The sequence below is a fragment of the Dryobates pubescens genome, chromosome 40 (assembly GCF_014839835.1).
Source record: "Dryobates pubescens isolate bDryPub1 chromosome 40, bDryPub1.pri, whole genome shotgun sequence".
NCBI classification, from domain to species: domain Eukaryota; kingdom Metazoa; phylum Chordata; class Aves; order Piciformes; family Picidae; genus Dryobates; species Dryobates pubescens.
In genome coordinates this window covers 740,449-753,981 of record NC_071651.1, presented here as the reverse complement: position 1 = coordinate 753,981, position 13,533 = coordinate 740,449, and the positions used below count along the sequence as shown (strand labels likewise).

General features: G+C 64.3%; 2 protein-coding genes and 2 non-coding genes across 4 annotated transcripts; all 4 read left to right on the top strand.

Annotated features, from left to right (window-relative positions):
* Positions 1-263: 263 nt before the first annotated feature.
* Positions 264-8,694, top strand: PTGES3 (prostaglandin E synthase 3). The gene is made up of 8 exons (XM_054177457.1): positions 264-563; positions 5,211-5,324; positions 5,437-5,506; positions 6,333-6,431; positions 6,622-6,711; positions 7,104-7,166; positions 7,599-7,623; positions 8,302-8,694. Coding segments are annotated over exons 1-8 (483 nt in total). The 5' UTR covers positions 264-561; the 3' UTR covers positions 8,322-8,694.
* Positions 8,695-9,919: 1,225 nt separating this feature from the next.
* ATP5F1B (ATP synthase F1 subunit beta) lies at positions 9,920-13,486 on the top strand. Its single transcript, XM_054177391.1, has 10 exons — positions 9,920-10,092; positions 10,706-10,888; positions 11,215-11,389; positions 11,533-11,654; positions 11,884-12,068; positions 12,152-12,310; positions 12,496-12,618; positions 12,747-12,959; positions 13,060-13,261; positions 13,349-13,486. Exons 1-10 carry the CDS (start codon positions 9,951-9,953, stop codon positions 13,444-13,446), a joined length of 1,602 nt encoding a protein of 533 aa, XP_054033366.1. The 5' UTR covers positions 9,920-9,950; the 3' UTR covers positions 13,447-13,486.
* On the top strand, positions 10,947-11,021 carry LOC128899165 (small nucleolar RNA SNORD59). The gene has a single exon (XR_008463053.1). It is a non-coding gene; the product is annotated as a small nucleolar RNA SNORD59 (small nucleolar RNA).
* Positions 11,738-11,811, top strand: LOC128899164 (small nucleolar RNA SNORD59). Its single transcript, XR_008463052.1, has one exon. It is a non-coding gene; the product is annotated as a small nucleolar RNA SNORD59 (small nucleolar RNA).
* Positions 13,487-13,533: the final 47 nt, after the last annotated feature.

The following is a 13,533-nucleotide window of genomic DNA, read 5'->3' as shown; positions in this document are numbered from 1 at the left end:
TGGTGCCGGGCGAGAGCTGGGCCTGCAGCAAAGCCGTTCCCCGCCGCAGCGGCTGCCCCATCGCCACGGTAACCGCCGGCTCCTGCGCCCCCTCCCGGCCCCCCCCCCCCGCGCCTGCGGCGGCCTCCAGAAGCTGCTAGAAGGGAGGAGGGGGCGGGCGCGCGCCGGGGGCGGGGCCCGGCGAGAGCAAGGGGGCGGGATCGGGGCCCGCGCGCCCAGGTCTCGGGGGGGAGGGCGGGGTCGGGGCCCGCGCATGCGCGGGAGGCGGCGGCGGGAGGCGGCGCGGCGGGGATTTTGCTGCGTCACCAGCGCTTGGGGCGCCGCCGCTGCCGCCGCTCGGAGCGCGCGGGGCATTGTGGGAGCGAGGCCGCGCCGCGTCCTGAGCCGCCGCCGCCGTTGCTGCTGCCGCCGCCTCCGCTGCGCCGCCGGAGCTCCGGCCTTGGCTTCACCCGCTCCCGCCCCGCTGACCGCACAGGACAGGGCTCAGAGCCGGGGCTTCCCCCACCCCGCTCCCGCCGCCGCCACCGCCAGCAGCGCCAGCCGGAGTCGTCGCCATTCGCCATGTGAGGCCCGAGGGGTGGGGAGCGGCGGCGCGCGGGGGGGGGGGGGAGGCGGTGTGAGGCGCGGCCCAGGCCCGGCCCAGGCCCTGCCGAGGCCCTGCCGGGCCCGGCCAGGCCAAGCAGCTGCAGGAGGCGGAAGATGACTCCGTCTCGTGGGTCTCGGGGAGGCGAAGCGGGCTGCGGGATCCCCCCCGGCCCGCGTGGTGACCTTGGCCGGGCCCCTCCGCCGCGGCCCGGTGCGGCTCCGCGGTACCTGAGGCGCGTTTGGGCTTCCTCCGCCGTTGCCGCCCGTCCCGGTAGCGAGGGGGGTGCTTGTGGCGGGTCGGGACGCCTTGGCCCGGCGGTTGAAATCGCTCCCGCTTTGCCTGTTCGTGCCCCGGTGTAAAGCGAGCGGCGCGGGCATCTCCCGCCGCCGTGCGCGGAATGAATGGGCCGAGGCGGAGCGGCCTTCCCGCGGCCGGTAGGGCCGGGACGGAGGCCGGGGCGCGGGGTGGGAACGCGCGGGACAGGGCTGCTGAGCCTCGCTGGGCGGTTCGGTCGCTACCGGTGGAGCGGCGGAAACGGCGGAAAATTCCCGGTAAGTAAAACGTTCCGCCGCGCACAACGTGCAGGTCAGGAGCTAATCCGTTCCTAATCTCCACATGACCCCAGGAACAGTAAGGAAAAGGCATCCCTGCGGCCGTGGAGCCCCTGTGGAGCATCCCCGGCGCTGTCCCCGGGCTGCCCTTCCGGGGGCGCGGGGGGAGCGAGCACCCCGCCGGTGCTGGCCGTGCCCTCGGGCTCTTCGTGGCTGGATTCGCGCTCCCGAGCGTGGCTGCCCTGTACCCCGAGCCGGGAGCCTGCTCTCCCCGGCGCCTCGGCAGCCCCCGCGGGCGTCGTGCCGGGGAGCCCTAATTAGCTGCCTCTCTTCTATCGAGGCTGCTCGGGTGACCCAAAAGCAGCGGCTGGGAGCAGCTCCTCTCGCCGCCGGTGTTCTGTAACGACGCAAATCGAAGCGGAGCCGAACTTCGCGGTGCTGTTGAGAGCAGCGACCTGGCTGCTGGGGAGCTGCTGCCTCTGGCTTCGCGGCAGCTTCACCCGGGTCGGGATTCCCACGTGTTCGGCTGCCCTGCCCCGGGCTGGGAACGCTCTGAGGGTTTTGCAGGCAGAAAGGTTACTCTGCCACAGGCTCAGCACCAGGGCTGCTGCCACCGGTTGGGTTTTGCCCCTGGGGAGGCGTTTGGTGTCCTGGAACTCTGGAGTTCTGGGGCTGCCTCCTCTGAATGTGCCTGGAAGAGGGAAGAATGCAAGCGAGTGGAGAGCTACTCCTTTAGCATCCCCCAGCTGCATCTTCTTCAAGGTACCACAGGATTGCAGCCCACTTCTGAGTGTCTAAGGTGTGAGACTGGGGGGTTTTAGTTAAAAATTGGCTTTCCAGGGTGAGCAAATGAAAGGAAGGTTATTTCTGGAACAGAGATTCTACTTTTTTTCCCCCCTTGCTCTGGGGGTGAAGGTCTTGGCCAGCAGAGGACTTCTCAGGCTGGAGGAGTTGGCAGGATATTGTCCAAGGGAGACAAACAGGCTCCTGATGGCTGCCTGGGTGCAGCCTGCAGAGGGGATGGGGAAACAGCAGGGCAGGTTTGGAACTTTCTGGAACGGCACCAGGCTGCAGACAGCAACACCTGGGGTTCAGCTCCTGAGTGCAGCCTGTGGGAAGCTGCTGCTGTGCTGGTGGCTTCAGCTGGACACCCAGGGCAGAGCCACAGCTCCCAGGATGAGCAGCTCGCAGCCCCGGGAGCAGGGGGGGCTCCTGGGGGAAGCTGAAGCCTTGCCGGTGGGAAGGTGCTGCTGGGAAGCTTCTAGAAGGTGTTCTGCTGTGCTCTGGTCAGGATTGTCTGCCGGAGGTGGCGGCTGGAGGCGGTGGGCAGGGCTCAGCCACGTGGTGGCCATTCAGGAAGTCACCACACGTGGGTGGCCCCCAGTCTGGAGGTGACAGGAGACGTCCCGGGGGTGTGTGGGGCACAGGCAGCTTGTTCCTGGGCTGTGGGCTCTTGCTCCACGGGGTGCAGCATCTCCAGAGGAACTCTGCCTCCCCTGAGGCTGTGCAGAGGATTCCAGAGGGAAGCAGCTGCTGAGCTGGGCCTGGGGCTGAGCTCCCTGGGACTGCTCTGGTTCAGGGTGGGAGTGTGCAGCTCCTGTGTGCCAAGCGAGGATGCTCAGGACCCCTGGCAGCAGGGTGGGTGTGGGGCACCCATCTGGGAGCACAGGGTCCTGTTCCTGTCAGCTCTGGGGGTGCAGCTGTCCCCCAGGAGCCGCTGTGCAGGCAGCACAAACCCAGCGTGGCCTCAGCCTCCTCCCTGGTGTGGCTTTGCACTTCCAGCGTATCCTGCCCTACTGGTTTGAAGGGTGAGCCCTGACTGAAGCACATCCCAGGCCCCAGGAACGTTTCCAGCCTCCCTTTGGGAAGGGTGAGAGATCGGCAGAGCAGATAAAGAGAGCAGGAGGCAGCTCCAGGCTGCCTTGAGCTACAGCAGCACCTTCTGGGTGGTGAGCTCTGAACACCCAGGGAGGCAGTGGGGGTTAGTGCTGCAGACATGGCTCCTGTTCTGGCTGATGGTCTCCAGGCTCTTTCACTCCCCTCTGGTGCAGGTGAGTCTCCTGCAGCTCTGGGGCAGCTCAGGGAGGTGGGTTGGGGAGTGCTGCAAATGCTGCTGGTGTCTCAGTTCCCTGATCTTGGTGCAGATAACTGAGTTCAGAGCCTGGCCGAAGCTGTGAGGCTGAGCCATGTGTGTGGCAGCTGCCTGGGAAGGTCAGAGACATCTCCATTGACATGGGAAGTGATGGTGAAGTGTTAAGGCCATTCAGCAGCAGCCCCTGTGCCATCCTGGGCAGGGACACTGAGATTTCTGTCCTGGTAACAGAGTGCTTGAGCCATGGCCCAAGAGCTCATCATGAGAGGCAGCTTCTCCTCCGAGAGCCTTTCATTCCCTGTCAGCAGAGCAAACTGGGGTCCAGCAGGGAGTTTAAAACACCCCAGTTAAGGATTTGGCTGCCCTGCTCCCACACTTGGTCTGAATGAGCTCCAGGAGGGTTGGGTCTGCAGCCAGTGGGACCCTGCCTTGCTCAGCACTGCAGCTTCCACTCAGAACCCACTGGGGTTGAGGCTCTCAGGAGTGGGATTCTGCCTTGCTGGCCTCGGGGCAGGTGTCTCCTGCACCAGAAAGCAGTGCTGTGTGCCAGGGCTGGAGGGGGCCATGGCCTGCTGTGTGCCAGGGCTGGAGGGGGCCATGGCCTGCTGTGTGCCAGGGCTGGAGGGGGCCATGGCCTGCTGTGTGCCAGGGCTGGAGGGGGCCATGGCCTGCTGTGTGCCAGGGCTGGAGGGGGCCATGGCCTGCCCCTGCTGGACCAGCTGTGCCCTGAGCTGCCCCACTGAGTGCTGCCCTGCAGCGGTTCTGTGGGCAGGGGAACAGGACAGGAAGGAGCTGGGAGTGTCTGCAGAGCTGTGTGAGGAGCACTGAACCTTGCTCTTGACCCTTGGGGGGGGGTCTGTGAGGGCTTCAGGGGCATCCTGGGGGTCTGCAGGGGTGTGAGCTCTCACATCCCAGCTCTGCCTCTCACCTGGGGGAGGGAAGCCCTGGAGGTCCCTGCCCTGGCCGTGCCGGGAGGCTGTTTGCCGTCGGCTGGAATGCGGACGCTGAGCTGTGGGCTTGGCCTGGAGGTTGCCAGGAGAGCAGCCAGGAGCGGTGGGGAGGCTGTGGCCCAGCCCTTGCCGAGTTCTCTCCCCACCCCCTGCAGAGGGGAGGCTGCCCCTGAGCACTGCTGGCTGCAAGGAGAGCTCCCAGCAGCCACTCTGCAGCTCAGACCTGGCCCCGGATCTGCAGCAGGTCAGCAGTGCAGACCCCCAGAGGGGTTTGTGTGTCAGGAGTTGACTCTTGAGGTCCCTTCAGCAGCTTCCCAGCCTCCAGTGGGCTCTCTCCAGCAGCTCCCTGTCCCTCTCCAACTGGGCAGCCCAGAACTGGCTCCAGTCCTTCAGCTGTGTCCCTGCTGGGGCAGAGCAGAGGGGCAGCAGAACCTCCCTTGCCCTGCTGGCCACACTCTCCCAGATGCCCCCTGGGCACCCTTGGGGCCTTGCCAGCCACCAGGGCAGGTTGCTGGCTCCTGGGCAGCTTGTCCCCTAGCAGGTGCCAGGTTGCCTGGAGAAGAGGAGGCTCAGGGGAGACCTCATTGCTGTCTACAACTGCCTGAAGGGAGGCTGTAGCCAGCTGGGGGTTGGGCTCTTCTCCCAGGCACCCAGCACCGGAACAAGAGGACACAGCCTCAAGCTGTGCCAGGGGAGGTTTAGGCTGGATGTTAGGAAGACATTCTTCAGAGAGAGGGGGAGAGTGGCCCTTGGGATGTGCTGCCCAGGGAGGTGGTGGAGTCCCCAGCCCTGGAGGTGTTTAAGCAGAGCCTGGATGAGGCCCTTGGTGCCTCGGTTCGGCTGAGCCGCTGGTGCTGGCTGCGAGGTTGGACTGGATGATCTCTGAGGGCTTTTCCAACCTGGTTAACTCTATCCTAATTCTGTGGGGCTGCCTCCCAGCAGGTCCACCCCTGGGTGTGGGTGTGGGGGGGTGGGGCTCTTCCTGGCCCTGTGCTGGGGGGGCCTGAGCCAGCCGAGCGCTGTGCCCGCAGGCAGCCTGCCTCTGCGAAGTGGTACGACCGCAGGGACTACGTCTTCGTGGAGTTCTGCGTGGAGGACAGCAAAGATGTCAATGTAAACTTCGAGAAGTCCAAACTCACCTTCAGGTGGGTGCCTGGGGGGGGGCTGCTGGGGGCTGCCTCAGGGTGAAACCGACTTCAGAAGCTCCTGTTCCCCCCGAGGCCGTTGTGCTGACGGAGGTTCTGCTTTGTCCCGCAGCTGTCTGGGAGGAAGCGACAACTTCAAACACCTAAACGAAATTGACCTTTTCAACAACATTGATCCCAACGTGAGTATCCTCCTGGCTCTCCTCTGCTCCTGCTCACAGTGCTGGCAAAACCTTCATCTGCTGCCAGCCCTGGGGGCAAACTGTTCCTGGCGTCGCAGCTTGGAGTCAGGGCTGCAAAGCCACCTCCAGGTGGTTGTGTGCTGGGGGTGAAGTGGATGGCTTAGGGGCTCCTGCAGCCCAGAAGGCAAATCCAGGTCCTGGGCTGCATCCAGAGGAGTGTGGGCAGCAGGGCAGGAGAAGGGATGCTGCCCCTTGACTCTGCTCTGCTGAGACCCCCACCTCCAATCCTGCCTCCAGTTCTGCTGTCCCCAGCAGCAGAAGGACACAGAGCTGCTGGAGTGAGGCCAGAGGAGGCCACAAATATGATCCAAGGGCTGGAACAGCTCTGCTGAGGGAGCTGGGGGTGTGCAGCCTGGAGAAGAGAAGACTCTGAGGGGACCTTAGAGCTGCCTGCCAGTGCCTGAAGGGATCCTGCAGGGAGGCTGCAGAGAGGCTTTTGCTGAGGGTGTCTGAGACAGGCCAAGGGGGAATGGTTTGGAGCTGAGGCAGAGCAGGGTCAGAGTGGAGCTGAGGAAGAACTTCAGCAGGAGGGTGGTGAGGCTCTGGCACAGGCTGCCCAGGGAGGCTGTGGCTGCCTTCTCCCTGGGGTTGTTCCAGGCCAGGCTGGATGAGGCCCTGAGCAGCTGAGCCTAGCTGAGAGGGTTCCCTGGGCAGGGTGGGGAGGAGGTTGGAGGAGGTGAGCTCTGAGGTCCCTTCCAGCTTGAGCCATAGCCTGAAGCCTGCAGGTGGTGCAGGCCAGCCCAGCAGCTGCTCTGCTCTCTCCCAGGAGTCCAAGCACAAAAGAACAGACAGATCCATCCTCTGCTGCCTACGGAAAGGGGAATCTGGCCAGGCGTGGCCCCGGCTAACGAAAGAGAGGGCGAAGGTAGGGCTGGGCCCCGTGGGGCTGGGGTGGCAGTGCCTGTTCCTGCCCTGCTTTGTCCTTGTGGGTCACATTTGGGTCGTGTTTAAATTCTGGAGCAGTTACTGGGTCGCTTCCTGTGCTGCTGAGTGGCTCTGATTAACTTTCCTCAGTCCTGGCTTGTCCTTAAATAACTTCTGGTGTTGCGGTGCAGCTCAACTGGCTCAGTGTGGACTTCAACAACTGGAAGGATTGGGAGGATGACTCAGATGAGGACATGTCCAACTTTGACCGCTTCTCTGAGGTAGGGGAAGAGGCTGGGGGGTTGGGGTGGCTGCTGGGCAGCACAGGAGCTGAGCTGGAGGAGGAGCTGCCTGCAGGGAGCTGGATTTAGATGAGACACGAGGAGGGAATCCCTCCCAGTGAGGGTAGTGAGGCCCAGAGTGGTTGTGGAGGCTCCCAGCCTGGCAGCTTTCAAAGCCAAGGTTTGGGTGGAGCATTGAGGAGCCTGGGCTGGGCTGGTGGGAGGTGGCCCTGCCCGTGGCTGGGGGGTTGGAACTGGATGACCTGTAAGGTCCCTCTCAATCCAAGCTAGTCTCTGATTCTTTGATTTTTAAGCTCTTCTCAGCCTCTTGCAGTGCTGCTGTAGGGCACAGGGTTGGCTTCACCTCTGACATGGCCACTGTCTCCCCACAGATGATGAACAACATGGGTGGAGACGACGACGTAGACTTGCCAGAAGTAGACGGGGCAGATGATGTGAGTGCTGGGCTGCAGCAGGCACAGCTCAGGCTGCTTTACCTCCCTCTGCAGGCACTGCTGCCCCATGCAGGCAGCCTCCTGCTCCTCCTTCAGCGCTGTGAAAAGCTCAAATAGCACCAAAACCTTGTCTGGAGGAGCTGAAGGCGCTGCTGAGGTCACCTTCCCCTGCTCCCGTGGTGGGGCTGATTTTTCACTGTGCCCACACACAGCTTGGTGTCAGCTTCAGTGCTGGTGGGTGTGAGGCTCTGGGCAGTGAGGAGAGATGCAGCTAGAACCTGGCATTCCTCAAAACAGCCTCTTGAGGGAGAGGGGGGGGGAGTGTGGTGGCTGAGGTCTGGTGACCCTGGGGAAGGGTTGGCTGGGCCAGTGGTGGAGGAGCACCTCCCAGCACAGTCTGCTCCAGCTGATGTTTCTTCCTTTTCTTTCCAGGACTCACCAGACAGTGATGATGAAAGTAAGTCCTGGTTCTGATTGTCCCCACACCCTGTGCAGCTCTCTGGGGGCTTGCTGGCTGCTCCTGGCTGAGCCAGAGCCAGCAGATGTTGCTCCTGCTGCTCACTAAATCCTGGCTGCTGGCTGCCGCCGGCGCCTGCCCCCAGACATAATCCAGGCAAAGCCCTTTCCACAGCAGCATGAAATACCAGTTTGACCTTCTTCCCAGCTGCTGTGTCCTGGGCTTGGCTCAGGGCAGCCCTGTCTGGTGCTGGCTCTCCTTGAACAGCTCCAGTGGCTGCTGTGCATGAGTCTTCTCCCAGAAGCAGGCTGAGGCTAGGCCTCAACTGCCCTGTGCCCCTCGCTGAGGGTTGCATCTTGCTACTCATGTCCCTTTGGCATTTTGGCCTCAAGCTGCCCCAGGGGAGGTTTAGGTTGAATATTAGGAGAGAATTCTGTACTGATAGGGTCAGGGTTTGGAACAGGCTGCCCAGGGAGGTGGTGGAGCCACCATGCCTGGAGGTGTCCAAAGCCACCAGCATGCCCCCGGGGGCATGGTTTAATGGACCTGTGGTGGTGCTGGGTGGGCAAGATGTCAGAGGACCTTCCCAACCCAAAGCATTCCCTGGTTAGGAGGGTTTGGGGGGGGGGATGATTTTAAACAAAACCAAAGCCCTCAGCTCTGCTCTTCTCTTCCTAGAAATGCCAGATCTGGAGTAAACAAAAGCGTCGTCTTCAGGGTTTGGGGAAAGAGCTTCATCACAACATTTCATAATTGAGATAAGAATTTCCTGAGTTGATAGGGCCCTAAAGGGAGATCCTGCATCCTTTAACCCATTTTCAGTCCATTTTAAATGGCTTCACTGATGGTAGGTGTGTTCCCGTTGCACGGGGCGGTCTCGAGAGGCAATAACGTTCTGCATGAACCCTTGATCCAGACTTCCAACCCCGCGAGGCGCAGGGCCAGCGATCCCCAGCAGTCGCAATAAAGTTTACAGAGCCTCCTCCCTCCGCCTCCTGCCCCTCCCCCTCCTCCTGCCCCCTCCTCCCTGCCTCGCAGCAGCTCTCATTACAAAAAGGGAGACCCCCCCCCCCCCCCCCTTCTCAATTCACACCAAAATGGTAACTCAGCCTTTTTAGGCTTGGAATTCTTTTGGGGTTTTAATTTTGAGTTCTATTTGTGTTCTGTTTTACCCTGGGGGTCGGTTTGGGGTTGTTTGGTGGGTTTTTTTTGTCTCCTCCTCCTCCTCCCCCTTTCTCTGGCCTGAGAGCTGTCAGTCTGTAGCGGGCCCCGGCGCGGCTGCCGGCGTTGGCTCGCAGGCGGAGCGGACGCTGCCTCCTGCCCCTGTGGTGTTTTCAGGGCTGTTCCACTAAAGTTTGTATTGAAAAGGCAACAAACTATCTCCTCGTGTTTTGGTGTTTGCGTGCCCCGGTGACTCCCTTCCCCCCTCCCCTCCCTTTGAGGCTTGCTTTCCATCTCCTCCCTCCTCGGGCTGGGGGCGGTTGGAGGTTGTTGCTTGTTCAGATCTCTTCAGACCAAATCTTCTCTGCGCTGTGGGGGTGGCAGCGAGGGGCAGACCGTCGGCGGCTTGAACCGGGCTGAAAAACCTCAACTTCTGTTCAGAGCAGCGGGGATTTTTTTAATGTCTACATTCTTTCTAATAAACTGTTGAAGACTCCCCTGCCTCTCCTCCTGCCTGGGCCCTGTCCCTTCCTCTGCCCAGGGCTGGGGTGGGCCTTGGGCCCCACGTGCTTTTTACCCACTGGGGCTAACGGAGGTGGTGGGGCTCCCTTCCCTCACCCACTGCGGCCAGAACGCGATGCGGGAGCAGGGCCTTCAACCACGCCTGCGGAAGTGGGCTCCGAGCCGTAGCCCACAGGGGCAGGCTCTACCCTGGGGCCTTCACAGACCGCAGCTGAGTTTTGGGCTAAGTCTCTTCGCCTGCTGGGGCTGTTTCGGTGGCGTGCAGCGCCAGGCGCTCAGCGACCCCATCCCCTGCGCCGGGACACGGCCGCGTGGGGCGGACGAGGCCTACTCCCGCGGTCACCGCGCCCGCCCCAAGGACAAGCGCGGGGCACGTGCGAGGCTGCTTCCGGCGCCGTTCGGTCAGGGCCCGCCCCTTCCCTGGAGCCTGTCCTATCAATTCGTATATAACTTTGACGGATAGGAACACTACCCAATTACGAGGAAGCAGAAAGCAAGTCAGGCCAATGGGAGCGGGCATACGGACGGTACGGCTCAGGATAGTGACCAATGGGCTCGCTCGGTGGTGGGTGACGTGCTCAGCGGTCCCGCCCCGCCGGGGTCCGTGTGGGGCGGGCGGGACGCGGGGCTCAGTCGGCGCCGCCATGTTGGGGCTCGCGGGTCGTTGCTCGGCCGCCGCCGCCGCCGCCGCCCGGCCGCTGCTGCACCGCGGGGCCGGGCAGGGCCACGACTTCCTGCCGCTGCTCCTCAGCCGCGGGGCCGGCCCGGCCGCCGCCGTCAGGGCGCGTGAGTGTGGGGCGGGTGCGGGGTCACCTTGGGGCCTGCACGGGCCGGGGTCGCCGGAACCGGCGCTGGGGTCCCGTTACCGGGATCCCGTTACCGGGATGCGGCGGGACAGGTTGTGCCCCACTGTGCCACGCTGTGAAGGGCAAGGATTAGGTTACGCTAGTGGGGCGTGGTGGGAGCAGCGGGCTGCGGCCGCACCGAGGGGGAGCCTTCGGGTCTGGGGTGCACCGAGGATGGGGGTGCAGGGGGTCCTGGGGTGCACCGAGCTGGGGTGCAGGGGGTCCTGGGGTGCACCGAGACGGGGGTGCAAGGGGTCCTGGGGTGCACCGAGACGGGGGTGCAGAGGTCCTGGGGTGCAGGGGGGAGGGTGCGTGGGGCATCCTGGATGCCACAGGAAGGACGTTCAGGGTTCCCGGGCGCACCGGGGAGGAGGTGCAGGGGTCGTGGGTGCACCCGTGAGGAGCTGCAGAGAGTCCTGCATGCACCGAAAGGGCTGCCGGAGCCTTGGGCAGTTCCCCGGTGAGCCCCAGCTCCGCAGCTCCAAGGCAGGCTGGAGCCTGGAGCTGCCCTTTGCTCCTCTGATCTCGATCCGTTCTTCTTTCCCCCTGCCCAGGTCGGGACTATGCAGCCCAGGCAGCCCCCGCCGCCAAGGCCGGCTCCACCACCGGCCGCATCGTGGCCGTCATCGGCGCGGTCGTGGACGTGCAGTTCGATGAGGGATTGCCTCCCATCCTCAACGCCCTTGAGGTGCAGGGCAGGGAGACCCGGCTGGTGCTGGAGGTGGCTCAGCACCTGGGTGAGCATCTGCCGCAGGAGGGCTGCAGAGGGTGGGAGGGAGGGAAGGAGGGAGGGGTCCTCCCGTGATGATGCATTTCCATGACTTTCGTTCTCCTGAGCTTGCTGAAGCCACGGATTTCAATCTGAGGAGGAGAAAATGGCTGCTGCAGGGCTCTGGCCTGCAGGGCTGCAGCCTGAGCACGGCCTGGGATCGTTTTTCCTCTGTGCTGTTTTGCTGCTCCTCTGGGTCCCCCTCCCAGTAGCCCTCGGCAGGGCCTGAGGAAGCCACCAGCGGCCGTCCCCAGGGTCAGCTGGAGGTCACTGACGCTGTCCTTGGGCCTCCAGGGGAGAACACAGTGCGCACCATCGCCATGGATGGCACAGAGGGGCTGGTGAGGGGGCAGAAGGTGCTGGACTCTGGCGCTCCCATCCGCATCCCCGTGGGCCCCGAGACCCTGGGCAGGATCATGAACGTCATCGGGGAGCCCATCGACGAGAGGGGCCCCATCACCACCAAGCAGTGAGTCAGGCTGGGGGCTGGGGGGTCTTGGGGTCCCAGTGAGCGAGTGGGGAAGTCCCCTCTGCGCCCCCCGCCCTGGGGGATGAGCAAGGGCAGCGCCCAGGCCCCGCTGCAGCCCCGCTCCTCCCTGCCTCCCGCCGCAGGTTCGCCGCCATCCACGCCGAGGCCCCGGAGTTCGTGGAGATGAGCGTGGAGCAGGAGATCCTGGTGACGGGCATCAAGGTGGTGGATCTGCTGGCTCCCTACGCCAAGGGCGGCAAGATCGGTACGGAGCGCCCCGGGGAAGGGGGGAGGGGGCGCCCTGCCTCCCCCCGCCCCGAGGCTCAGCCCTGCTGCCTGCGCTGCTTTCCTTCGCTGATGAGGGAAGGTTTTGACTTTCGTTCTTCTGAGCCTGCTGAAGCCACCTGACTGCCCTGAGGAGGAAAGGGCTGCTGGGGGGAGGCCGCGGGCGGCCCTGGGGCTGGGGGCTGAGCAGGGCTCCTGTCCCCTGCCAGGCCTCTTCGGGGGTGCCGGCGTGGGCAAGACCGTGCTGATCATGGAGCTGATCAACAACGTGGCCAAGGCCCACGGCGGCTACTCCGTGTTCGCCGGCGTGGGGGAGCGGACGCGGGAGGGCAACGACCTGTACCACGAAATGATCGAGTCCGGAGTCATCAACCTCAAGGATGCCACTTCCAAGGTGTGCTGGAGGGGGCGCCCGAGGGGGCTGGGGGGCGCTGGCGGCGCGGCGGCACCGTGCCAACACCTGGGTCCCGCCCGCAGGTCGCCCTGGTCTACGGGCAGATGAATGAGCCCCCGGGCGCCCGTGCCAGGGTGGCACTGACTGGGCTGACTGTGGCAGAGTACTTCAGGGACCAGGAGGGCCAGGACGTGCTGCTCTTCATCGACAACATCTTCCGCTTCACACAGGCTGGCTCCGAGGTCTGCCCCTGCCCTGAGCACGGTGCGGGCGGCAGGGCAGCCCTGCTGTGTCCCCTCTGTTCTGGGCACCCCTGCTGTGTCCCCTCTGTTCTGGGCACCCCTGCTGTGTCCCCTCTGTTCTGGGCACCCCTGCTGTGTTTCCCCCCCCGCCCTGGCCACCCCTCATGGGCTCTGTTCCCTCCCAGGTGTCAGCCCTGCTGGGGAGGATCCCCTCAGCTGTGGGCTACCAGCCCACGCTGGCCACTGACATGGGCACCATGCAGGAGAGGATCACCACCACACGCAAGGGCTCCATCACCTCGGTGCAGGTGAGGGCACCACCAGCTCCGCTGCCCTGGGCACGCCACGGTGCTAGCCCTGGGCCCACCCTCCCCTCCCAGCTTGGGCCCCCTGTCCCCTTCTGCTTGGTGCCCACCGTCCCTCCCTTCCTCCCCAGGCCATCTATGTGCCAGCCGATGACTTGACTGACCCTGCTCCCGCCACCACCTTCGCCCACTTGGATGCCACCACGGTGCTGTCCCGTGCCATCGCCGAGCTGGGCATCTACCCAGCTGTGGACCCTCTGGACTCCACCTCCCGTATCATGGACCCCAACATCGTGGGCCCCGAGCACTACGACGTGGCCCGAGGGGTGCAGAAGATCTTGCAGGTGAGGGGCGGCTGGGACGAGATCCCCAGGGGGGTGCTGGGCTGGGGGGGGACAACGCAGCCCAGCTGTGCCCCTTCACCCCCTGCCTGTGCCCCCCCAGGACTACAAGTCCCTGCAGGACATCATTGCCATCCTGGGCATGGATGAGCTGTCTGAGGAGGACAAGCTGACGGTGGCTCGGGCACGGAAGATCCAACGGTTCCTGTCCCAGCCCTTCCAGGTGGCCGAGGTCTTCACCGGCCACATGGGCAAGCTGGTGCCCCTCAAGGAGACCATCAAGGGCTTCAAGCAGATCCTGGCAGGTGAGGTGGCCCCGGAGGAGGAGTGGGGTCCTGGGCTGGGCTCAGCACCCTGCTCCCCTCCCTGACACTCTGTCCTCCCCCCCCCAGGTGAATACGACCACCTCCCCGAGCAGGCCTTCTACATGGTGGGGCCGATCGAGGAGGCCGTGGCCAAGGCCGAGAAGCTGGCAGAGGAGCACGCGTGAGGAGGGCACTGCTGGCTGTCCCCCACCCCCCCTGCTGTCCCCCCCCAGGCTCCCTCCGGGGCCACCCCCCCAATATTTAACATTTCC